This window comes from Puccinia triticina, chromosome 9A (assembly GCF_026914185.1).
Source record: "Puccinia triticina chromosome 9A, complete sequence".
Taxonomy (NCBI): Eukaryota; Fungi; Basidiomycota; class Pucciniomycetes; order Pucciniales; family Pucciniaceae; genus Puccinia; species Puccinia triticina.
This window is the reverse complement of record NC_070566.1, coordinates 6,171,686-6,195,790: the sequence shown is the minus strand read 5'-3', so window position 1 is coordinate 6,195,790 and position 24,105 is coordinate 6,171,686. Positions and strand designations below refer to the sequence as shown.

The following is a 24,105-nucleotide window of genomic DNA, read 5'->3' as shown; positions in this document are numbered from 1 at the left end:
CCTGTGGCCGTGAATTCTTCATCGGCAATGTCGATGACGACGGTGGTCGTCTTGCCGACCGCGTTCTTCGAACAACAGGCCAAGTATCGGCGAGTGATGAAGTCGTACACTCGTTTCTCGTCCCCACTCAGGTTGTTTGCATGTGCGGTGGGGTGGATCGGCGGATGGGCTTTGTCGTTCTTGCGCCCGTTCCGTGGCGTCTGGAAGCCGTCGCCATCCTTCAGTCTGGCACAGAAACACTAGTCAGTAGCTGTATATGGAAGTCGGTGAGAGGGGTGCGATGCCCACCTGGTTGCAAAATCGCCCCATTGGGCGTCGCTCATTTGTTTCTCGATCAGCCCCATAAAATCAAACTCTCGGTCAAACTGGTCAGTTTCAGTTCGTGGGTAACTGACCAGACCTTTCTGGTAAAGTTTTTCTGCAATCTGAAGATGTCATTTGCTGATTAGTTGGTGGCAGGGAAATGTCTGAAGGAAGTCAAGATACGCACGTCTAGGACAGTCTTTGGTGTGAGATGGAGTAGCCGGGAGCCAGATTTCTGAAGCTCGACTGTGGTGAGGGGTAACGGCTTCCTAGTTCAGAAACCAAACCCAAGCAAAGAAGATGAATCGGTGAGATGTTCGAGGGATCGTTCTACATATGGGTTCGAGAGAGAGGCCAGCTACCATTTAACAGTCGGCTTGATATTCACATCCTTGACCGTGGCCTCGGGCTCGTCCGTGCACATCTCATGGAGCACAAACGCGGCATGGTAATCGAAGAGATGGTGTCGCTTCCACCGAAACTCCACTTTCGAATCATCTCGTTCCAACAATACTCTGATGTACCAGAAGGCTTCAGCCACAAATGCATTCACTTTATCGTACTGGTCAACAACGAAACCTAAGGTCGGAAATTGACACGGCCCTAATCAAGTCGCGAAGGTTGTTAGTTAAAGGACTGAGGTCTGCGTTAGGAGAAGAAGTTTTGATTCAGGGGTGACAAACCGTAGCTGATTAGACTGTCGGCTAGTTGCTGAAATCGTGTCTGAAGACCCATAGTTTGACATCTCGTCAGAGCAGCTCCAATGCGAAGGTCAAGTTCCATTCTCGCTTGGACCGCATAGACCTGATTCATATCCAATTGCCCTGCATTCTGACACGCGTTGTGAATCTGACTTTTGGGATTGATCCGAGAAATAAATGCGATCAACGTCCGGGAAAGAAAGGCCCAGTCTCCCAATTACAAGTTGATCTCACGCAGGTATGATCGCGCTGAATCTTGCTCGAAGAACGATGATGTCCGGCTTGGCTGCGCGACAGACGGAGACGATTTCGGAGCCGATATGTTCCCCCTCTCTATCGCAATCGGTCCAGATCATCAATTTGTCTGCGCGCCGGGCCTCGGACTTGAGATTGCGTTCGATGCCTAGGTGGTCCTAGAGACGAGGGAGGCTCTCAGAGATCGTTCTAAAAGCCTCATATGTGAGTTCGGGTGCTGAAACCTCCCCGGAAAGATGCTCACTGGATTGACGAACCGGTTGATGGGCGCATCGAAGAGCGAGAATGGGTCGCAGTTGTGCCAGCCTTTGTAATGCTCGTCGAAGTCGGTCGAGGTCAGATGTCCGAGGACCGAAGTCACCGTGAAGTCGACCAGGCGGGGCGAGGGCGGCAATCTATAATTAAAATCAAAATTCTTCGTGTATCGGTTCGGTGATTGGCGCTGAGATCCCGTTCCCGGAAGAGACGTGCACTTTCAGCCCAAGATCATGGGAGGGGGAGAAAGCCTAGAGTGCAGTTTCGACTGACCGTTGTGAATTGGTTTCCTGAGAGAATCTCGGTAACTGCACGCGCGATCGAGGGCTTTTCGGCGACACATAGAATCTGAAACGTGCATCCAGTGTGTGTTAGCAAGGTGCAAAGAGAAGCACGAGAGGGACCTAGGGGACTTACTCGCATGATACCATAGACCAAGGCCGTTGGGCGAAAGACCCGCAAGACGGACGAGCCGAGCCATCCAGGTGGGCCGGGTCGACCCGACAGAGGCCCGAGGCCCGTCAGATGCTGGGTCGGGGTCGGGTACAGTACACCCCGCTTCGCAGTCGACGCATGATCGACGCGGGGAATCGCGTCCACCCGACCCAGTATTGTAGCCGACGGCACGACCTGATGTCTCTACCCGGGAGGCCATCGGAACCCGAGCTTAACTAAGCCTCTCCGAGGAGGCGCGAAGCGTCTCCGAAGCAGAGGCTTAGGACTAATGTCCCATATTTGGCCTGAGGCTGACGGGTTTTTTCAATGAAAATGTGTGATTTTGTGTTTACAACTCTTCTACAACTTGGTACCACCTCATAATCCAAATCCCAGTTGGCCATGTCTAGCCCTTGATCTCAGCTGTCTTGTACATGTTTTTTCAAGTAAATTCATCAAGAACTGGCCGCTCAGCAGCCATTCTTGTAAGGGCATTTTCTGAGCAATGTGACAGACCCGCCGGGCCATTTGCAGGTCAAGTACAGACACTTTCTCACGGTTTCAGCCTTGCAAGGCCTCGCAAGCCATGCTTTTACAACATTTTTTTTCTCAAGGGATGGGGGTAGGTGTTGTGTTAAACACACCAGAATATGTAGAAAGAAAATCTGATTCTAATGATGCCAGAGGCTGTGAAGAAATCCAATGGGTATACGGTGATATGGGGGATATAAGGAATTTTTAGATGTTTGGCTGGGCAGCCTCAGGCCAAATATCGGACATTAGGCACAAGTCCCTCCCACAAGCGGGAGGGTGCTCGCGCCCCGCGAGCACAGGGAGGGACTTGTGTTAAGTTCGATCGGAACCGCAGTCGGCATATCTTGCGATGCTGGCCTTGTGTCAAGGTCAGCCGTCGGCACATTCTTGACGCAACGCCGGCGCAATGGAAGTGCATTGGCGCATCTTTGACGCAGGCATTGTGCAACACAAAATGTGTTGCGTGGGGCTTGCGCAACATAAAATGCATCGGGCTTGCGCAGCGCTTAGCAAGATAGCCGACTCGCCGCCGAGCTTGCTGGCCCCAGGCTCGGCATGGCTCAAGTCGAGCACGTGACAGGGGGTGTGACAGTCACAGCCAGCCTCAACCCCGCCTACATAAATTTCAATGAGAAAAAAGAAAAACATTTTATTATTTCTAGTTCAACATGATTAATACATGTATACAATAAAAACAAAAACATTTTTACGATCTTTCAATGAGTGTCTATGTGAGAGGAGGTATTACACCAGGGCTGAAAGTCCCATGGATGCTGACGAAAGGACAGACTATTAAACAATGCGACAATTACAATCCGATGGAAGGGTATATACAACAAGAATATGTTGAGTTTTACCATGGAGGCTCTGCCAACAGGCCGGCGGTTAGTGTTGAAAATTCGGGAATTCCGAAGGGTATGTGGACTGGTTATATACGTTAGGGTTATACGAGCCTCCAGTGCTGTATTGGGAGTCTGGGTAAGTAATAGGCAGAAGATTACCATCAAGTCCAACGGCATTGCTGATGGTGCTGTACGACTGGCTCGAAAGGCGGCCATCCCCATTGGTGCCGAGGGAGAAATCTGAACTGGGATGAACAGCTGACAGGAATGCAAGATCCGCCAAGTTCTGGCTATCGGCCAAGTTGGGCCACTGGTCGTTGAAGGCGGAATTCCCCTGAGGCTGGGCGGATGGTGGGAAGAGCATATCTTGAAGGGCGCTGTAGCTCTGGCTCGGAACTTGCTCGGAATATAGAGTGGGGTTATACGAGCCTCCAGTGCTGTATTGGGAGTCTGGGTAAGTAATATTAGGCAGAAGATTACCATCAAGTCCAACGGCATTACTGGTGGTGCTGTACGACTGGCTTGAAAGGCTGCTATCCCAATTCCTGCCGAGGGAGAAATCTAAGTTGGGACGAACAGCTGGCAGGAATTCATGATCCGCCAAGTTCTGGCTGTCGGCCAAGTTGGGCCACTGGTAGTTGAAGGCGGAATTCCCCTGAGGCTGGGCGGATGGCGGGAGGAGCGTATCTTGGAGGGCGCTGTAGCTCTGGCTCGGAACTTGCTCGGAGAGAGGTTCTTCCGGGATTGTGGGAAAAGTGGATGGTCCGGGTGCGGGCTTTGACTTGACATCAGATGAGACGGAGCTCTTTGATTTTCGGCTGGACCTGCTCACTCCGGCCCTTCTGGCGATTGCTTCGCCGCCCTTGACTTCGTTCCAAGACTTGGCCGGCCCATGGAGAGTGATGCCCTTGAGCGCATACATGTCCACCTCCACGCCCGCCAGCTGGTACTCCTTCTTCGAAGGCCGGCCTCGTTTGATCTTTCCGTTGGCTCCAGGCAGTTGACGGAAGCCGGTCCGGTGCTGTTTGCGGGGGCCCTTCGGGGGCAAGAAACGCGGCTTCGACGAGGTGGTGGACGACTCTGGCTTGGCCGGCGCAGCAGCCTGCGTGGGCGCGGGATCATGGGACTCGGATAATCTGTTGAACACCGCTAGGTTGTTCTGACTGAGTCCAGTACTTTGGGAGCCCGTAGTAGTGCCGGGCTGGTAATCTACTTGAAGTCCTGGCAGAGTGATCATGGGATCCAGAGAAGCAGTGAAGAAAGACTGCGTATTGTCGTTGGAAATGGACCCCCAAAAGTCCAGGTCAAATGAAGGGGAAGCATAGTCTGGGAAGGTGTTGGACGCCACGCTTGAATTCTCGACTGTTGGCGGCGGAATGCCTCTAAAGTTCGGAAAAAAAAATCAGTGCTTCAGACTCGGCAAGGATGCATAGCCAAAGATATAATCAATAGCACTGTAAAAAGAAAAAGAAGGAAAGTACTCACAATAAGTGGTCAAACTCGGCCAAGAAATTGCTACCACTGTCCATGCTTGAATCGATTTATGTAGATGACGTTTTGAAGAATAATTTATAATAAGGAAGGTTGGGTGTATGCACAGCAGTTGGTTTAATGAATGACTTGTGCCACGGTAAAGAACCTGGTGGGTAAGATAACGATAGGATGTGTGCGAGATGATAATAAGAATTGGGCACAGATTTTCTGCGTCTTTGCTTATTATACTCCAATCTCGATACCCTTGCGAAGCGAGCATCTGCCGTCGCGAACAAAAGCACTCTCCATCTTTCTTTTGTGTTCACTCTTGCCAGAGGTTTTTTTGTTGTGCTCGCTATTCCCATCGTTCTGTTGCCTCCGTGAGCATTCCGGCACAGAAATGTAGATCAGCTTTTGACGGAGACAAAAGAGACTTGGGCCGATCAATTCGAGCCGTGCCGATGCTGTTGTTGCCATCGCAAAAGGAAACTCTCAGCATCAACGCCCACACGTAAGGTCAAACTTAACACAAGTCGCTCCTCGGAGGAGCGTATGTCGGGCCGTACAGGATCGAGCACCCTTGTAGGTGACAGGAAGCCCTCCAGTTACGCTAAATATGACTTCCCATCGCCTGAGTCAAGCCATTTAGGCGATGGGAAGTCCAATCCTCCCGTAATCCGCAACCAATGCGGATGCTCTAAACAGGGCTGATGTGAAGACAAAGTCCAAAAGCAGAATATGTTTCTGTATGTCACTCATGCAAGTTATTCAATTGAAGAAAGAGAACCAGTGATGTAAGAAAAAAAGGAAACCAACTAGATCTGATCTATCCACAAAATCGCCGTGACATTCATCCTGACATATACGCAACAAATCGAGTTTAAAGATTAGAGAGGACAAGAGTGGCACAAAAAGGAAGTCTGGATGAAGTTATTTTGGTATTTGAAACCAAGAGAGCTCTCTAGCGATGGGTTTAAGAGGTGAATTCTGAGGACGCTCGGAGGGTTGATGATGAATAGAGGAGCGGAGGGTGGGATGGCGGACGTTCGTTTGATCGGCTGGTGAATGCCGAGCTTGCTCTTGATCGGGCTCGTAGACCCGTTCGTACATCAACAAGAATGGATTGGATCTCATGGCGTCTTCGATCGAAGAGAGCTGCACGTTCTCATCCGAGATCCGATACCAAGTGTGTCTGTCGGCGCTTGGGCCATCCGCCTGCCCCCCATCCACATGGGCCTCTTTTTCGAGCGCGGGGCCATCCATAGGGGTTGCACTCGGGGGTGGACACGAAGACAGGGGAGACCTTCGGTAGGTGATGTAGTGCCCAAATGAATGGGAGCCGAAATGGACAACAACCGAGAAGAGCCGATATCGATAGTCACTCGATCGTCGATAGCTCGAGATCGGCTGGGTCGCGTCGCCAGACAACTCGAATGTTGTGCAATAAGGGTCCAGTATCAGATGTTCAGGGTATGTCACTTGGCAATGATTCTTGAAGGACACTCCTCGGGCATAGGCGGTTGATCTTGATATATGGAATGTGAGGGAATCTGGGGGCTTTTCGCAAAATTTCCAATTTTTCGCAAAAAACAAAATCAACCGGTCAAACTTCTGGTTCTCATGACTTCAATCAATCGATCAGCTGGAAGAAATTACATACTCGGGCGAACATCGTCTGTTTCGTGGTAGTCAAGCTAGCTACCCTTTCAACTGTGATCTGAGGCGTTAATTCTCGCTCGGGATCCTCATCAATGGCCGACTTCAACGTTGCTAGCTTTTTTTTGATCAACTGGAGTTGCTTCTTTTTGTTATTGGTCACTTTGGCCGCTCGTTGGATTTCTCCGAGTTGAGAGTTCAACTTTTCGCAAGTCTTCTTCAGAGAACACTTTCGACAGATGTAGTCATCAAGCACTTCCAGTTTGGTGTATTCTTGAAGACATGATTCGAGCCGGCATGTTGTCTAAGCTTTGCCAAATAAAGCAGTTTCAGGGGGAGAAAAGAATCAAATAAAAAGAAAAGTTGGAATTGAACCAAGGGAGTTAAAGATCTCGAAGGGTAGGTTGCTTTGGTCTGGAGAAAATAGGATAAATGTGAATACCTTTGGGGGGACGTTTAGAGAGAAATGATCGGCAAAAGAATGTCGGATAACAGACGTGAAGCCACAAGTTCCGCAAGCGATTCGATGGGCCATGAGAGCCCTGAACGGGCTTCTGCAGATTTCAAGCGCTTGGATCCAAAACTGATCCCTCTCGAGTTCACTGGATTGTGTGGATTGGTATTCGAGGAGCAATTGATCTGCCAACAGTTTCGCTTCTGCCTCGAGTGCATCAATCATCGTCACGAGAAATTCTTGAGCATCTTGCTGTTCTGAATTGAATAGCATTGATCGCCGAGCACTAGGGTTATCGAGTAGCGCCTGCGCAACCGGAAAGGTCTTGAGGACAACCGGATGATCCCGCGGGGTATTCAGAGCGAGTAGCATTTCTCCCAGTGCGTTCGCAACAGGTGTAGACGGGAGATCATAGGATTGAATCAGGTCGAGATAGCGGATGATGTGGGGCATGGAAGCTAGAGATTGCAAGACGGCATTGATGAAGCATGAGTTTGATGACGAGTTGATTAAGCCAGGATAGTAAACTTTGAAATGTTGGGCCAGAGGGTCAGGATTAAGGTGGCTGGGCTGTCTGATGATTGAGGGGGAAGCGCGGCTCTAGAAGGATGGATTTGATGGCAGAAAGTTAGCGACCTCAGTGAAGAATTAGAGCGACATGAGTTTGAGACGAACGGATAGGGGGTAATTTGGATTCCTGTGGATGAGATCCTGGTTTCTTGAGAGTGGTTTTGATGAAAAAGTTGAGAAACCTATTGGACTGAATGGCAATGTGTTTATGATGAGCTCATAGAGGCCGTATGCCCTACTGATTAACCTGAATGGCAGCGATGCCGTCCTCTGGACTTTGAGACAAGTAGAACAGCATGCATAAGCAAGAACAATGATTGAGAGGGTTGTCAGAACTGGAAACCGAGCGAGCTGATGGGCGAGCGTTGGGGGGAGGTACTGGTAGCATAAATCTTGAAGGGCCGTCCAGATTGATTCCGGGTGTTCTTTCGCGCCGTAAGGAGTGGTAAAAGTTGACATAATGGAGGGAAACCCCTGTTCTTGACATGCGCGGTGAGTCTGAGTAGGGTCACTTGGTCAGCGAAGATAACAAAAAAACGTCTGAGAACACAAGCCAGAATTTAATACAAACAAGACAACTCACACAGTCTTACTATCACGGACTTGATTTACCACCGATTTCCCTTCAGCAAGGATGAGATGTAAACGACCACGATCAAACGACCAACGGCGTACGCGGGGGTAGCGGGGACGTCGGCAAGATAGAATGCGACATCAGTATCTGAGGGACCTGGCTTAGTATATATCAACAACTCACCTCTAAAGCTTTGGTTTTCCTCCTGGCCAGGTGTCGCTTGTTGACCATCCACAAATTGGCCAAGGGCGCCGGAAGCGTGGCATGCTTGCGACTGGCGTGTGAACCAGCCGGGGACACTCCACAGTCCTGTCACGGGCTATCTTCTGCATCCCCTGTTCGGCCCTTCAAAGCAAGCAACGCCAGTCTAACCAAGTCCCTCGCGGCTAGACATCCGAAGCACGATCCCAAGCGCCCTTTTCCAGGTGCTTTCAGTGCTATTTTCTACCCCCAACGGGGCTTGCGGTCACCCAAGATGGCAAGCATCCCATTGCGTCTCCTCCAGTCGCCGCGCCGTATTCCCCCGGCAGCATCAATCAAGGAAGGCCGGAAGACGGCCAGGCGAGGAGCTGTCCCGACCCAGCCCCCTCAAAAGCCCCCACCCACCAAAAGAAGCCAGCCAGTCCACCAGGCCACGACCACATTCTGCGCCAGGGGCATGCGAGCGATCCGCCGCGCTTTCCCGCACAGCTCTGGCCCAGCTCGGGTGCTGTCGTCCCCCTATGTCCCGAGTGTGTGAAACCGGCCGGGCGCCCAAAAAGCACACACGAAACAGGAGAGGCGAATGGGGACTCCAGAGCCCAGGGCTCTCGAGCGGCAGTCAGGCAGCTCTCGCGACAGCCGAGTGCGTCCGGGCAAGCAGGATATCCGAGCGGGGCACCATGCGTCACAATGACACACGACTCTGGAGTCCTATATACAACGGGGTGCCGGGGGTTACACTGCACGGAGGAGCCGGCTTCTATAGCGGTCTATACGGATGCACCAAGGGATATATAACCATCGTGGGATGCGGAGAGACACAGACACGCGGGAGGAAAGAATGAAGTAAAATTACAGATGGACGTTGCAAGAAGAAGGAAGCAAACACAAAATTATGTCGGGGTACCGATTCCAGTCCTCAAGAATAAGCGAGAGATTGTTCAGGGAGCGAATGCGCGTCTTCTGGGCGCGCGAGAGAAAGAATGGGGCCGGGCGAACGCCGTCCCTTCCAAAAAGGCAAACGGTGGTGGGGGGAGGGAGGGGGGTTATGACCATGAGGAGGGGCCGAATCCGCCTTCAGGGACTTCTATCAGACGACACGACGATCCGTCGCAGCCTTCCGAGAACTTGGTGTTCCCAGCCTGAAGAGAGCAAGAACACGTCAACCAGGCCAGCTCCTGAGGGCTTGCAGATAGGATAGAGAGCGAGAGGAGACGCACCCATGCCCATTCCTGTCCGCTGAATTGAAAGGCGAAGAAGTACAGCAGGCCGAAGAGGGCCACCCCCGCGCCAAGCCCGGCCGTAAGCGTCAAGGCGTATTTCTCTGGAGACACGGTGCACAGCTCGGCGTTAGTCTCGTCGAGGACATCCGGGACAGTGTGGGGGCGATGAAGGCTACGCACCATACCAGGCCGTGTAGCGGAACTTGAGATAGCGCTGGAAGAATATTCCTAGAGGGATTGCCGGTCTGGAGGGCCGCTCTCATCAGCCCACTTCACAACAACAAAAAAGCGCAACGATGGAGAGCGGGGCATGAATGTGGTTCTTACGTCAAGTATGCCAAGTTTAGCGGCGCAAAGGACAGGGCTCCGGCGAACATGACAGGCTGTATGACCGCAAGACAGGCTGTTAGTCGTATCCCGACTTGATTAAAACCTGGGAGAAGAAAGCGTTGATGTCTTACGGTGTGGATAAGTCTCCAGCCGGATCGGGGCCACTTTTTGAGAGCGAGCCAGGGAATGAGTGGGGCGACTGCGCCCAGACTGGGCGGATGATGATCCAAGGGAGACATCAGCTGGATGAGAGACGTGCCGAGACTCGAGCTGTGCACGACTTACGCGAATCCGTACATGGCAAAGCCGTACAGTCCGTCCTTGGAGAACAGCCGCAACGGCCCGACGGCACCCCAGATGATCGAGGAGGAGAAGAAGGTGTTGTATCCGGGACACGTGAAGTGGAGGCGTTGCGTGGGGGAACACAAGTCGGGAAAGCTTGCCAGCTGCCAATCCAGCACTACAGAGCGGTATCCCGAACCCATCAATAACAGAGCCCCGACACGCAAGACCATTTTGTACCCACCTGCGACCGAAATAAAGGCCGAGAGAATCGTGCCCACCGTTTGTGCGGCAAACGTGGCTCGAGGCGGGATCTGGAAAAGGAAGGTTTGCTCGGTTAAGATTCGGATCAGAGGACGAGGAGGCCGCGGAGGAGGCTTACTTTGACATAGTGGGCGAGCTGGGAGACATAAGATAGGTCAATATGGTGTGATCAAACAGATAGGAGGGGGGCAACATACCTTAAGATCTGATGCATAACTGATAGCCTGTGCAGTCGTGATGTAGCCGTACGCTATGTTGCGGGAAGAAGCATGTCAGGATGGATACACAAGGAAGCTTGCTGCGGACTTTAGACTGACTCTTAAACAGCATGTTTCCGAGGGGTCTAGAGACACGGGCAGGCCAGTCAGTCAATCAGAGAAGGTGCAGGCTGCGAGCAGGCGCCAAAGCTCACCTCCCCACCAGTGCGTAGCCACCAACCAACTCCGAGATGACGTTCAACGGGGCGCCGATCGAGGCAACAGCGCTGACTAGAGACACGGAAAGGTGACAGTTAGATTGGGTGTGCACGTGGAAAGATGGACTGGCAGGCACGGCGCTTACCGATCCCAGTGGGGACAATCAAAACGATTGCAATGGCGAAGGCGAATACCTATGGAGAGAAATCGTCAGTCCGGCTCCTTGTTCTCGCCGTAGAGCTCAACAAGAAACTTACTAATCCCCAGACCGGCATCTGGGTTTCGCTACGGGCAGGGGGCAGATTAGTCTCGGGTATCAGTAAGAGCAGGAAGAGGATGAGTGACTTACTAGTGGACGATCATAAAGACAGCCATTCCCGTCGCAATGAGCCCAATGATCATGAACCACCACTGAGGAACTGGGAAGATCGAAAACAATGAGGATATGAGCGGAGGAAGTGGATGGGAGCGGGGAGAGATCGGACCTTCTGGATACACGCTCATGAGGCGACAATGGACGTCGGTGGTGAATTCCTCGATGGGCGGCCGCTTGGCCTTGAGCGACTTGGCCTCGCGCCGGGTTATCAGCCGCGAGACGAGCGGGAGGGCAAGCATGTTGATCTTCATCTGGCGCCAAAAAAGCCGGAATCCTCCTGACAGATGCTTGCGATAGAACAGCACGCTGTGGACGATCGTGCTCGTATACAGGCCGAAGAATGCGGTGAAGCTGGAGTCCCGAGCAGGGTCAGCAACGCGCCGCTTAGCGGGGTGGATGGACTACTCGGAGGATGCTTACCCGACGATGCTGGCGGAAGACATGTAGGGGGGAGAATAGGCTTTGTATTTGACCTGTGGGGGAAGGACCTGTGAGAATCCTTGGCTGTTTCAGAGCAACTGAAGGCAACCGGCACTCACTGGGTCAAGGTCGCCAACTGAGTCAAGGATGCGGGAGGCGTTGAAGCGTTTTCTAGAGGGGCGATGGGTGGGGATGGAGCAGGGCACGATCAGTCACTCGCCTTTCGCTGGAAGGAGACCTCGGCAACATACCCGAAGCGATCGAAGATGGCTGTGATGGAGACGAGAAGATCGTCAGATGGACTCCGACAAGCTCTAGAGGAGCGACGATGGCTGGCTTACCATTGGTATTGATCGGGAGGTATTGGGTGTAAGCAACGTTGCCGAAAAAAATGCCACAGATAGCCGCGAATGCCGCCAGTGCGCCGCCATACAAATTCATCTGAATGGAGGATGAAATGTGTCAGATGAGGACACCCCGTGAATCACCTCATTGATCGATGCTCACAATAGACCAGAGCGGCGTTGCTACGGGGTTGATGGCCATGAAGTTCCAGTCCAACGTCGGAAACGGATTCAGACCTAGTCCGCTCACTGTCCCTGTGATCATGGCCAGCTTGACATTGTTCGGCGCAATCCAGGTAGTCCAACTGCACAATTCACCATACTTCATCAGACAAGTTGCGTTGCGATTTTAGAAGATGAGGCTTACTTGAAGAATGACAATGTCTGGAAGAACACGTCGGGGAGGATGAAGTCTAAAACCGATCAAGTCTGGTATTAGCGGGCGATAGACGGGCGAGACAAGGCCGCTGGTCAACCTACAAATTCCGTAGCCAACCTACCCAAGCAAACGAAAGAGTCAGTAGGGAGACAAACGTAGGGGGAGGGAAGAGGAGGTTCTGGGGCTTACCATGCAGAGGGAGAAGAAGCGCATCTGGGAGATCTTCCATCCGTTAGCGGGCTGGTTGTCCTTGACGTGCAGAGCTCTCAAGACCGAGATCTCGACGAGGTTGCCCCACCAGACCATTTCTGAAGGATAAACCAGGAATCTGCGAGGGCAGAGCGTAGGAAAGGACGTCAATGCCTTCAATGTCGCCGTTAGTCAACCATCGACGACGCACTCCCGAGTCAGGCCGGCCAGGGTGTACCCGATCAGCTGCGAGCTCAACGCCATCGTCAGCTGGAAGCCCACGTCTCGGCCCAGGTCTTGGTTGTTGTAGAATCTCGGGATCCTCAGCACCGCTATGATGTCCGTGACCTATTCACAGCTTCTCTCGCTCAGTGCTAGCATATTTCAGACAAAGAAGTGAGCAGACGCACGTAGGCCCCTCCAAAAGATACGTTGGCCATCTGAAAGGGAAGCAAAAGATGATAAGCATGTGGGTGACATTAACCACATCGGGGAATATCCTTTGTAGACTGACGATGCTGATCAACATGTGTTCCTTCATACTACAAGCGCCAGGGTACAAACAACCGACAATCAGCCTCAATGCGGCCCGGGAGAGAACGGATGAGCAAGGATAGTTACTTGAAGGGTCCAGGGTTGAGGGTGAATTCGTAGCCGGCAATGCGGAACATCTTTGCGGGCAGCACGCGCGCCATGAAGCCTATAGACCAGCACGGCAAAAGCGCCAATCATCAGCTAAGGACGAGGGGTGAGAGAGAGGGGGGGGGGGGGGGGGGGGGGGGGACGGACATCCGAGAGGATAGGCGACGAGCTGGGCGAAGGTGATGCTGAGACTGATCGACGGCAGGCGCGGGGTAAAGAACTGGTTCAGGCCGGTGCCCAGGAACACCAAGAAGATCCCGATCGTCCACATCCTGTGCAACCAAAACCCATGAGCCGGTGTGGTCACACTGTTGCAAGAAGCAAACGCACCGGAACGTGGTCACCGGGGTGGTGGGGTCGTCGAAGGCATCCACAATCGCCCTGACCTGGTTGAACACACACACACACACACAAGAAGGGATGAGTGAGCGGCGGGAGGAAGGAGGCGGAGAGGGGGCCAAGGTACTTCAGGGTACGGCGAGTTCTCGAGGCCCAGCTTGAGCTCGGCGCGGATGGCGGCGGCGATCTCGAGCACGGTTTCGGGCGGGACGCCGGGCTGGAGGGCCTCGGTGGCCCGGTCGAGGAGGTGGGCGGGGAAGTTGAGGTCGTCTCTGGGCCGGGCGGAAGCGGCAGCGAGTCAGCGGCTTCTTCTTGGGCGTGTGGGGAGCAAGGATGCTTACTCGTTGTCGGCGAGGACTTGCTGGAGATAGCGGAGGACGGTGGCGAGGTCTTCGGGCTCGGAGGCCTCCTCCTTCCACACGTCCTCGTCATCCAGCCCGGCCTTCTCCGGCGCGGACAGCTTCGGGGCGGCCGTCTTGAGGGAGGCCGCGCGCTCCGAGGGCGGGAAGGTGGGCGTGCTGGCGGACTGTCTGGGCTCGGCGGCGGGGCTCCGATGGTGAGGATCCTCCTCCTTGAGTGCCATGCTTTTTTTGTTTTTTTTGTTGTTGTTGCAAATAAGTTAATCTCGGTGGCTGGCTGGCTGGGAAGAGAGTGGCCAAAGAGGAGACGTCTGTCTATGGGGGTAGGGTCTATAAGTGTGGAGGAGTGACCCAGTCACCAGGGGGGTTCGTCGGGGCAATCGATTGGCCTGCGCAAGGTTTGAAAGCCAGTCGGCAGGAGCTGGGTGTTCTCGAGGTTGCCGATGGCCGATCTCGGTCGGGGTGTTTTTGCAGCAACTAAGTTGGAATGGCGGCTGCGGGCCGTCGCTCTAAGAGATATTTGGTGCAGCTGACTTGGTCTGCACTGGGAATCGTTGCAGTGTGGGCCTGATGCGAGCGAGCGTAGCAGTATTCAAGGGACTATGTATTTATGGGTGCTACGCAGAGGGGAGGCGGAGACAGAGTGAAACGCCGCGAAGACACTAGGAGCTTTGCCCAAACTGGGGTGTGTCAGACGGGGGGATGATGGGCTTTGTGAGCTGCTGCTGGGGGGTGACGTTGGCCGACGGGGGACGGAGGCTAACGCGGTGCCAATCGCACACCCAAGTGTTCCGGCGAGTGTGTGTAGCGCGGTTTGTTGGAAAGAGAGTGCCTCTGAACACAATCGATGTTGTGTCTCCGTGGATTGGCAGTGTAATGTGTGCGCGAGTGCCGTATTAAGTTGAAGATTATTGGAGGGTGGAGAGATATACAATACGTGTTGAGTTGAATAATTATGATACTTTTCGAGAAGGGTTTCCTCGGGGGAGGAGACACGTCAATGTTGGCGATTTTGTTTTTTTCTTTGTCTGCAATCGATCCTGCAAGCCGATGAGTGCCGATGAGTATGTGTGAGGTGTGCGTGTCTGGACGAGGCCTGCGATGGAGTGTGGAGAGAGATAGCGCTTTCGCAAAACACGCAAGCCAGAAATGTTTGAACTTGCGCAAGGCAGTGGGACACAAACACGTTCCAAGTGTGTTGTACAAGGCCTCGAGTGGCCAAGCCGTTCGCAACGGGGGAGACGGCGCTCCAGTTGAGTGTCTAGCCAGGCCTGCGACACGAACCAGCCCGACACAGACATGCGAACTTGGCGGGCGCTGGGCAGGCCTGGAGCGCTCGGCCGCCTGACAGGCTTGGGAAGCGGGCGGGGCGAAGCGTGCGCTTCGGCGACGCCATTTGTAAACCAAATGTGGCTCCATAGCTCGGCCGACGATCTTGCTCAGGATGCCTTCCCTTCTGGAGTGCATCAGCATGGATGTGTGCGCCCCTTTGGGAGCATGGCTATTTGTTTGTTTGTCTGAGGGCGATTGCCTGACATCACTGCCTGGAAGTCGGCTGGTGTGTAAACAGGAGACAATCGCCGGTGTGTGTACATATGTATCTGGCCTCGGATGGAGGCTAGCTTAACTAAGCCTCTCGAACGGAGGGTCCGGGGGACCCCGCCCGGAGGGCTCTCCGTAGGAGAGGCTTATGAATAATGTCTGCAGGCTGGCAGACAAAGGAAGGATTTTCAATCCTAAAAACACAAAAACACAATTTAAAATTCACCAAAATATGTACAAGAAAAACTGAATAGACAGTTTTCTTGGCAGTACTGATGGGCACCCTCCCCCAAGTTTTTGAGCCATAAACTCCAAAACTGATTGAAGGAATCCGTTTTGGAGGTCAAAGGAATCCTGGAGGATATTCCATTGCACTGAAGATCCAGTTTTGGATTTTCTGATAATATGCACAATTGAATATCCTATCTGCAACAATTGGATGGCCACAGGTGTAGGATCTTCAGATATCTGCAGGCTTGTGAATCCAATATCCACAAGGCATGATGGTTGTAATTCCTTGGTTTACATTTCTTTGTGTTTTTTTTTTTCATTTTTAAAACATTAGTACAGCAAAAATGATAAGGATTGGGGAGATGAGACCAGTGCCATTTGAAAGCTGAGATTGAGAAGTGTAATTTGGCTCTGGGGCAGGTCCACAGGAGCTGAGGGGGAGGCTGGGTGATGCTAAGTATTTTTCCTCCAGCCATTGGTGATTTCTTTCTCAGCCAAAATTTTGACTTTGTGCACAAGTCCCTCCCTGCGGGAGGGGCCGCTTCGCGGCCAGCCACAGCGAGCCTCCCACCAGGGGGGACTTGTGTCAAGTTAGGGATGGAGGTGAGTCATGTTATGGCCTGGTGTATACCTCTCCGGGGGAGAGTTGAGGCCCGCTACGATCGTGTAGTCGGGTGGTACCTTTTCTTCCTTCCCCGGGGTTTTTACAAGTCAGACTGTTGGGTGCGCTTAGCAAGGACAAAAAGTCTGACTCAGGCTGGCTTATTTGCACTCATGTTAGCCTGGCTCCAGCTGGCTCCCGGGGGCGGGGGCCTCCGAGCCACAGCCCCCGGGGAGCCCTGCCCCCGGATTGGCTTTCGGTCAGTGAACAGTTCATGTTTTTTTCTGAGGATGGGTTGGAGTGAATTGGGGGGAGAGCCGACCACCCCCACAGTCGCAGCCACAGCCACTCACAGCCACTGAAGAACTGAAGCCACCCCAGGATGGCCTCCGACCAGTCGCCCAAGCGCAGGAAGCTCGACAGCACCGCCGACCCTGGAGAGGAGTCGGACGGATATGTGCCCTACGTGCCCGTCAAGAAGCGGAAGGAGGCCGAGCTCAACAAGCTGCTCGACAAGAAACTGAGCCGCAAGGCCGACACGCGCCACCAACACACCACCACCACCACCACGACTACCCCCACGACCACCTCGACGAGCACGGGGCGGAAGACGGCGAAAGCGGCGGACGGACCGGGCGACGAGCGGCCGAACGAGTCGGAGGAGGAGGAGGAGGAGCAGCTGCCCAGTCGGTCCACAACCACCCTGCTCCAGGAGGCCCAGGTGGTGAAGCGCAAGCAGGCCGAGCTCGACGCGTTCAAGACGGAGGCGCAGAAGAAGCTCGAGGAGGAACACAAGGTGATCGAGGCCATCGCGGCGCAGAAGAAGAAGCTCGGGGGCGCCCAGGAGCTGGCCAAGGGCGTCGAATACACCCAGTCCATGAAGACCAGCTGGAGCCCCCCCGCCTACATCCGCAACCGCACCGCTCAGGAAAACTCAAGGCTTAGGGAGCGCCTCGGCATCCTGGTCGAGGGCCTCCACTGTCCCCCGCCCATCGAGCACTTCCAGGACATGCGTCTGCCCGCACCCGTGCTCAGGTATCTCAAGGAGAAGAAGATCAAGCTGCCCACGCCCATCCAGCTCCAGGGCCTCCCCGTCGCCCTCTCCGGACGAGACATGATCGGGATCGCATTCACCGGCTCCGGCAAGACGCTCGCCTTCTCCCTGCCCCTCCTGCTCCTCGCCTTGGAGGCCGAGATGAAGCTGCCGTTCATCCAGGGCGAGGGCCCGGTGGGGATCATCGTCTGTCCATCGGTGAGCCCACACCACAACAACTTCGCTCTGTTTTGCCGGAAGGGCGCGACTGATCCTTGTTATAAAAAAAAAAAAAAGCGCGAGCTGGCCCGACAGACCTACGAAGGCCTAGTGGCCATGGCCCTCGCCTGCGCCCAGTCGGGCAAATACCCCCAGCTGGGCACCCTGCTCTGCATCGGCGGCATCTCGATGGCCGACCAATCCCACGTGATGTCCAAAGGCTTCCACATCGTCGTCGCCACCCCGGGCCGGCTGCAGGACATGCTCGAGAAGCGCAAGTTCAACCTCGACAACTGCACCTATCTGTGTCTCGACGAGGCCGACCGGATGGTCGACATGGGCTTCGAGGACGACGTGCGCAACATCATGAGCTTCTTCAAGCGCCAGAGACAGACCCTCCTCTTCTCCGCTACCATGCCCAAGACGATCAGAGACTTCGCCGAGAACAGTCTCGTCAATCCCGTTGTCGTCAACGTCGGCAGAGCCGGGGCCGCTAACCTCGACGTCATCCAGGAGGTCGAATACGTCAAGCAAGAGGCTAAGATGGTCTACCTCCTCGAATGTCTCCAGAAAACCCCCCCGCCCGTCATCATCTTCAGTGACAACAAGAACGAAGTCGATGGTACCCTGTTTATTCCCGGAATAGTTACTCAACTGTGTCTATTGGCTGACGTTTGATACACTTGCCAGATATCCAGGAATACTTGCTCCTCAAAGGGGTCGAAGCCGTCGCCATTCACGGAAGCAAAAGTAAGGACCTTCAAAAAAAAAGCAGAGAGAGGAGAAAGAGCTGATGAGGATGATTAAACAGCGCAAGAAGAGCGAGAGTATGCGATCAAATCGTTCAAGTCAGGCAAGAAGGATGTGATGGTAGCCTCGGGGGTAGCCTCGAAGGGCCTAGACTTTGCCGAGATCCAGCACGTGATCAACTTCACGATGCCGGGAGAGATCGAGAACTATGTGCACCAGATCGGCCGGACGGGGCGCTCGGGAAAGACGGGGATCGCGACCACCTTCATCAACATGAACTCGCCCGAGCCCACCCTGCTCGACCTCAAGTATCTGCTGCTCGAGGCCAAGCAAAGGATCCCCCACTTCCTCCAGACCATCGAGGACCCCAACGCCGGCGCTAACGCCGCCGCTAACGGCTGCCAGTTCTGCGGCGGTCCGTACCCTCCCCTGCCCTCCTTCTTTGCCGCGCTTGCTGACCTTTCTCGCCTCCAGGGCTCGGCCACTCCGCTCTCAACTGTCCCAAGCGCGAAGACTCCCAACGGAGGGAACGCGCCGGCCACCATCGGGAAGACGGCGCCGGCGGAGGCTACTGATCCGCGCCCGTGGCCGCGCCCCCCTTCGCATCCCGCCTCGCTCGGACGCCCTGCCCGCTTCCATGCGCAGCGGCTTTCCGCGCGCAGATCTGTACTACTATCCGGTGTCCCCTGTAATCAATCCGCTGGTCTTCTGGGCTTCGTCGTTCGGCGCGGCACTCGAGACTCCTCTGGAGTGCTGCTGATCCTCCGTGCGTCAGGGTCATTCAAGACTATGACGATGCTCATGAACCGACGCTTCTTGCGGTCAAGCCACAGAGTGGACCGCCCGGCAACTGACCGGCAGACCTGTGCCGGCTTGACCGACGCCAGTCCGCCCCACCTCCCGTCGTCGAGAGGCACACGGCCGACTGGCCGTTGCGAGAGCCCGACGACGTGCTTGCCTGCGCTCGCTCGGCTGCCCGACAGGGCGGCTTCTGTCTCGTCAGGGTGTAGGCGCCCAATATTCGCTGCGAGCGCGCCTGTAGCCAACTACGAAATTCATATTCCGTCGCCCAGTTGCAGCCGTTTGCTGTATGGCCGTCAGCGTGTGCGTGCGCGCTCTCAGGTGTTGTGGAAGGCAAGGGGGGCCCTCGAGCTGGCATGGGAGTGGCATGGCAAAGCCTGGTAAAGCTCGTGTGTACTTACGCATGTACCAGCGATGACCGGCCCACGGTTGTGGAAAGCTGGCCTGGCATGTGACCCCGGGCCCCCGGCCGGAAGAGCCTGAGTTTGACATGATCTCGGGATGAGAAGACAATACGTACATAGAGGTCTGAGACAGGCAAGCGAGAGGGATGAGGTACAAAAGACAAGAGGTCTACATGTATAAGCCCCGACTCATCCCAACTCCCTCCCCATTTCTCACCCCCCCCCAGCCCATCTGCACACGGTCGTTCCAACAAATCACTCACTTGCAAACCCTCACGAGATCTTATCTCCCAACTTCATCATCAAACGCCGACACAGAAACGTAAGCCTCTAGTGGATTGTTACTGTGTCTTGCAGCTCATTCTGTGGGCAATAGAGCACTAACCTCCAGACCAATCATCACTCCAACAGTTCCCAGAATGCTGTCAATCACACACCTGCTCTTCGTGGCTTTGCTTGCTGCCTTTGTCTCTTCAAGTCCCGTAAGTCGAGCCTCTAGGTCCGGGAGACTCTGGGACACTCGCGCTATTTGCTGCGTCCGCTTGGTCTGACACTCTACCCTGCTGCAGGTGGTTGACGAAAAACGACGCGCCCGTATCGGCGGTCTGGCTGCCAGGGACTCCCAGTACATAGGCACCACGGAGGTGCCACTCTGGTGTCAAGCGCATCCTAAAGTATGCCAAGGGTAAACTGAGGCCCCCTTTGGCAGCCATGATGTTTTTGGTGCAATTGTTACCCAATCCAATACACATTCCTTTGTCACTTGAGCCATATACATCCCTTTTCTACGTGACTCCGGCCATTGGATTGTGTGCTCTACACCGCGGGGCAGATCGGGAAAAGCCGATGCGTCCAGATGGCGTCCCAGCACTCCATGCGCCGCGGTGGCGTGACAGGCACCCAGAGCCATACTGGCGCCACTCGGTCATGCAATGGGACATCATCACGACTGTACTGAGCACGCTCAGCACCAACCCAAAAATTTCCAGACTGAATACAGATCCATTTTGCTCAGTTTGTGTTTTTTTATTTTTGCTGAACATGCTGATCAGCATAGCTGAATTTTTGCCTCTGGCATTTTTTTTGCAAAATTGGTTACCAATTTTCCCCACCCAAAGGTCCCTTTTTCCTGGGGGATGATTGCAAATGGTTGAAGTTTAGTGTAGTTTTAGCTTTTTTATGCTACACCACGGTGGTTCTCTTGTTAGCTGCTGGAATTTCTTGCTAACACTACTCAAAAAGAAAAAGAAAAGTGCAAACAAAGTGCTAGCATAGCATGAGTGGTTGTTTTTTAACAGCCGCTGACACTAAAATGTTTCATGGGTAGCGTTAGCGTTGAATAAAGCTATGCTTCTGTTAACGTAGTTCTGTCTACGCTGACGCCTCCTGGGCACAAAACTGGGCAGAAAAAGTCCACTTTTGTCCCCGCGCAACTGCAGGGATAAAAGTGGGCAGAAATAACAGGTCATTTTTTCATGTAGTCACAAAATACAGGGGAAACAATGGCCTGTTGTTTCTGCCTGTTTTCTTGGGCACTAGCATAGTGGTGAATTTGTTCCGCTATGCTACTGGAGGAGGGGGGAAATCTGTTAGCAGCCAATCTGCTACACTATCCATCAGTGTAGCAAATTTGTTGCTGCCTTAACACTAAAAAAAGTGTCAGTGCAGAAACAACAAGCTACACTTATGGTATTCAAAATTGCATATGTCACTGTTTACATAAAATCATAAAGCCAATTTTGGCTGGGAGATGTCAGCGTGCATAAAACTCAAAGTGACATCTCCCAGCCAAAATTGCAGTTTATGATTTTATGTAAAAAGATCTTATGCAATTTTGAATACCATAACTATGTTTTTAGTCTAGCAGCCTAAAATCCTGCTAGTATTGTGAATTCCTGCTCAAAAAAATTGCTGTTATGCTAACACTTAGCACTTACATAGCGTAGTGGCCTACTGGTGATTCCACTATGTGAATTAATTGATTTGTTCATCTTTTTGATGAAATTTCATTTAATATTTTAGGAATTGAGCCCTATTTAAGGCTTCTGTAAATGTATTTACAGTTTTCCGATGGCTGCAACTTAACCAATTGTGCATTTTGCATTTTTTGTTCCGCGGCGCAGCCGCAATTTCCCTAGTTTTAAGTATACCACTTGAGCAGCTGTTGCCCCTCATTCATGCCTCACTTTCATTGACTTGGGACATTCCTTTTTAGGTTTTCTTGTAGAATTTTTCTTCCTGCTGGGGACTAGTTTTGGATAAATCTGTGCATGAATAGGACCATGTGTTTACCATGAATCATGTGCAGCTTATGAGCTGGAGTAATCAAAGAAACCTGCACTTGAGTGCGGCTTCCAAACGTTGACTAATAAAAATTATTGTATTCGAGTCTTGAAAATATGGAAGTCCAGTCTTAGAAGAACATAGCTAATTACATGTGTGATGGCTCAAGGCATGCTACGATTCAGAAATAGATACATATATTCCGGGCAGGAAGTTCCCAGGCAGGATTCTCTTCTTCTTGCGAAGAGACTACTGTCCAGGGATGACCACGCCGGTGTCGATTGGCCCCTCAGGAGCCGCGGCCTTCGGCTCAACGGCGGCCGGAGCGGCCGTCTGTGGCTCACCGGCGGCCGGAGCGACGGCGGGAGCGGCGGCGGGGGCGGCGGCCTTTTCGTCCACCTTGAGCTCGCCGAGCTTAGCTCCGTCGCCCTTCTTCTCGGCCACCAGGCCCTTGTCGCCCGCATCCTTGGGCGCATCGGCCTTCTTCCCCTCGTCCTTGTTGCTCAACGCTGTCGCGGCGTTCGCGCCCCCGGCCGCCTCGCCGCTCGGGCCCGCCACCTTCACTGCCGCGCCGCCCGCTTCTTCAACATGCGCTTGGTTCGCTTGCTCGGCGAGCTTCGGGATCGCCGCGACCGCGAGGCCGTCCGAAGCTGCATCCCATCAAGCCATTTCATCGCCGTCAGTCTGCTGAGCCCTCTCATACGCTCTCCAGAAACTGACGCGACTCACTCTTGAGGATTTGCAAGAACGATTTCTCCAAGTTCTTGTATTCCTGCTTTATGACGCTGATGATGTGAGGAGCAGACGTCAGCTTCGTTCGCTCTATCAACACATCACAGGCGAAATGGGTGAACGCACTTGGCGTCATCGACTTTTGCTTCGATGGCTATGAGGGATTTACTACATTCACATTGTTCGGCAAAAAAGTGTTAGACTTTTTCTGCAAGGGTCCGAATCTGTGTTGCCAGAAGCGTCTACTTACGTGATTGCCTCGCCGGCTTTGGTGGACTCCTCAACAGCCTTGTTGAGCTCGTCGCTCTTTTTCGGAGCGGCGCCGAGCAACTCGGTCGTCAAAGTCTTGACCGTTGGGAGCATCTGGGAGACCTTTTTACTCTGGTCGACGATTTCCTTCGTGCTGCTTCCCAAGTTGGTCACGCCTTCCAAGCCGACGCCCATCTCGATGATTCCCTCGAACAGCTTAGTCGCAAGCTGTTCCTCCTTGGAGAGGTTTTGGGGCTTGTTGTTGGCATCCTTCGCGCCAGCTGGCGCGGGTAAATCGCCCTTGGCATCAACCTTGGTGTTATCCTTTGCTGTTGCTGCGGTCGCTTGGGTGGCATCAACTTTCGGGTCAGTCGCCCCACCTAGTTCGATCTGTCGACGACGAAGTCTTCGGGCTGGGTCATCATGGTGGAGGGCTTCGAGCTTAGAAAGGATGCCGTCGCCGCCGAAGTGGTCAGATCCGAGTACTTGGCATGATAAAGCAACTAGGATAGATAGCTTGACAAAAAAGCAGGTGGTTGGGTTCATCTTGTCGATTTATACTAAGTGGTAAGTAATATCTAATAGCTTAACGATCAAAGAGACCAGCCTCTTGAAAATTGAATTGATTGATTTTTGGTTTTAGAGATCTTAAAAGTGTAACTGTTCTTGAAAACTCGTTAGCTGATGATGGAGATGGGGAGGTAAGAACGTCAATCTACTGAGCTTATATATCCAACAAGTCCACCAATTTCCATCGAGCAAAATTTGTCTACATGCATGCCAAAGGTGACAAATTGAAAAGCTTGCGGTGTACTCGGCAGTCAGGTAACCCTCGAAGCACCCAGCATCCTTCATTTAATCCATTGTACCCGACCTTGGTTTCAAATTGAAGTAAAATGTGATGAATAAATGACCTTTTATTTTTTTTGCGGGGTCGTCGGCAGCATCTCCATCGCTTTCCAGATTTTTGGCGCTACGGTTGCACAATTGAAGGCTGTAGCAGCTGTTCGGGGCCTTTCCCACCAGGACTGTTTCTGGATCGGGCTGTCATGACGAGGTCGAACTCGAACTTGGATAATTCCAGTTGACAACTTCACGGTAGCAGCCCTCGACAGCACAAAAATCGCGACTCATTGTTGAAGGCAATATGGTGGATTGGTTCATGCTGGTAGCTTCTGGTTGAGTGAGAGCTGGCTTTTGTCCGCTCTCACGTTTCCAAAAAAGCTCGGTCGCCTTAGTTTACGGGCCGGTCGTCACTTCGGTTACCAAGTAAATATGTATGTATGTACCTGCCCGTCGGGGCAGATGGAAAGAGTCATTTTCATTAGTTTCTGTTTATTGTTGGAATTTTTCAATCGCCCTCTACTCAAGCAACGCAGCGCCTCGCCCAATGGGCAAGCCCAACTTATCATCTTGCGAGCGAGAGGCCCGGAGTGCCAGTCAT

At 53.2% G+C, this 24,105-nt stretch overlaps 8 protein-coding genes across 8 annotated transcripts; 2 read left to right on the top strand and 6 right to left on the bottom strand.

Moving 5' to 3' along the window:
* Nucleotides 1-951: 951 nt before the first annotated feature.
* Nucleotides 952-1,360, bottom strand: PtA15_9A617 (uncharacterized protein; the record flags this gene model as incomplete). The annotated part of the gene is made up of 2 exons (XM_053172845.1): nt 952-1,156; nt 1,239-1,360. 2 exons carry the CDS (start codon nt 1,358-1,360, stop codon nt 952-954), a joined length of 327 nt encoding a protein of 108 aa, XP_053024045.1.
* A 306-nt stretch (nt 1,361-1,666) lies between these two features.
* Nucleotides 1,667-1,995, bottom strand: PtA15_9A616 (uncharacterized protein; the record flags this gene model as incomplete). The annotated part of the gene is made up of 3 exons (XM_053172844.1): nt 1,667-1,701; nt 1,788-1,862; nt 1,932-1,995. 3 exons carry the CDS (start codon nt 1,993-1,995, stop codon nt 1,667-1,669), a joined length of 174 nt encoding a protein of 57 aa, XP_053024044.1.
* Nucleotides 1,996-3,368: 1,373 nt separating this feature from the next.
* PtA15_9A615 (uncharacterized protein) lies at nt 3,369-4,854 on the bottom strand (the record flags this gene model as incomplete). Its single annotated transcript, XM_053172843.1, has 2 exons — nt 3,369-4,707; nt 4,811-4,854. 2 exons carry the CDS (start codon nt 4,852-4,854, stop codon nt 3,369-3,371), a joined length of 1,383 nt encoding a protein of 460 aa, XP_053024043.1.
* Nucleotides 4,855-5,728: 874 nt separating this feature from the next.
* Nucleotides 5,729-7,937, bottom strand: PtA15_9A614 (uncharacterized protein; the record flags this gene model as incomplete). Its single annotated transcript, XM_053172842.1, has 4 exons — nt 5,729-6,355; nt 6,459-6,758; nt 6,897-7,508; nt 7,584-7,937. 4 exons carry the CDS (start codon nt 7,935-7,937, stop codon nt 5,729-5,731), a joined length of 1,893 nt encoding a protein of 630 aa, XP_053024042.1.
* Nucleotides 7,938-8,112: 175 nt separating this feature from the next.
* On the top strand, nt 8,113-8,791 carry PtA15_9A613 (uncharacterized protein; the record flags this gene model as incomplete). Its single annotated transcript, XM_053172841.1, has 2 exons — nt 8,113-8,159; nt 8,266-8,791. The coding sequence occupies 2 exons, from the start codon at nt 8,113-8,115 to the stop codon at nt 8,789-8,791; spliced, it is 573 nt and encodes a 190-aa protein (XP_053024041.1).
* A 508-nt stretch (nt 8,792-9,299) lies between these two features.
* On the bottom strand, nt 9,300-14,040 carry PtA15_9A612 (uncharacterized protein; the record flags this gene model as incomplete). Its single annotated transcript, XM_053172840.1, has 30 exons — nt 9,300-9,395; nt 9,474-9,577; nt 9,657-9,721; nt 9,804-9,859; nt 9,938-10,016; nt 10,092-10,266; nt 10,333-10,402; nt 10,471-10,488; nt 10,550-10,602; nt 10,670-10,695; nt 10,765-10,840; nt 10,914-10,962; nt 11,026-11,053; nt 11,118-11,187; nt 11,254-11,495; nt 11,565-11,617; nt 11,684-11,735; nt 11,816-11,834; nt 11,906-12,005; nt 12,072-12,213; nt 12,276-12,321; nt 12,389-12,404; nt 12,477-12,615; nt 12,688-12,824; nt 12,887-12,916; nt 12,991-13,018; nt 13,098-13,176; nt 13,266-13,390; nt 13,595-13,729; nt 13,799-14,040. 30 exons carry the CDS (start codon nt 14,038-14,040, stop codon nt 9,300-9,302), a joined length of 2,550 nt encoding a protein of 849 aa, XP_053024040.1.
* A 2,532-nt stretch (nt 14,041-16,572) lies between these two features.
* Nucleotides 16,573-18,767, top strand: PtA15_9A611 (uncharacterized protein; the record flags this gene model as incomplete). The annotated part of the gene is made up of 6 exons (XM_053172839.1): nt 16,573-16,722; nt 16,903-17,442; nt 17,521-18,064; nt 18,133-18,192; nt 18,254-18,607; nt 18,667-18,767. 6 exons carry the CDS (start codon nt 16,573-16,575, stop codon nt 18,765-18,767), a joined length of 1,749 nt encoding a protein of 582 aa, XP_053024039.1.
* A 3,162-nt stretch (nt 18,768-21,929) lies between these two features.
* Nucleotides 21,930-23,207, bottom strand: PtA15_9A610 (uncharacterized protein; the record flags this gene model as incomplete). Its single annotated transcript, XM_053172838.1, has 5 exons — nt 21,930-21,989; nt 22,080-22,330; nt 22,410-22,465; nt 22,539-22,580; nt 22,663-23,207. 5 exons carry the CDS (start codon nt 23,205-23,207, stop codon nt 21,930-21,932), a joined length of 954 nt encoding a protein of 317 aa, XP_053024038.1.
* Nucleotides 23,208-24,105: the final 898 nt, after the last annotated feature.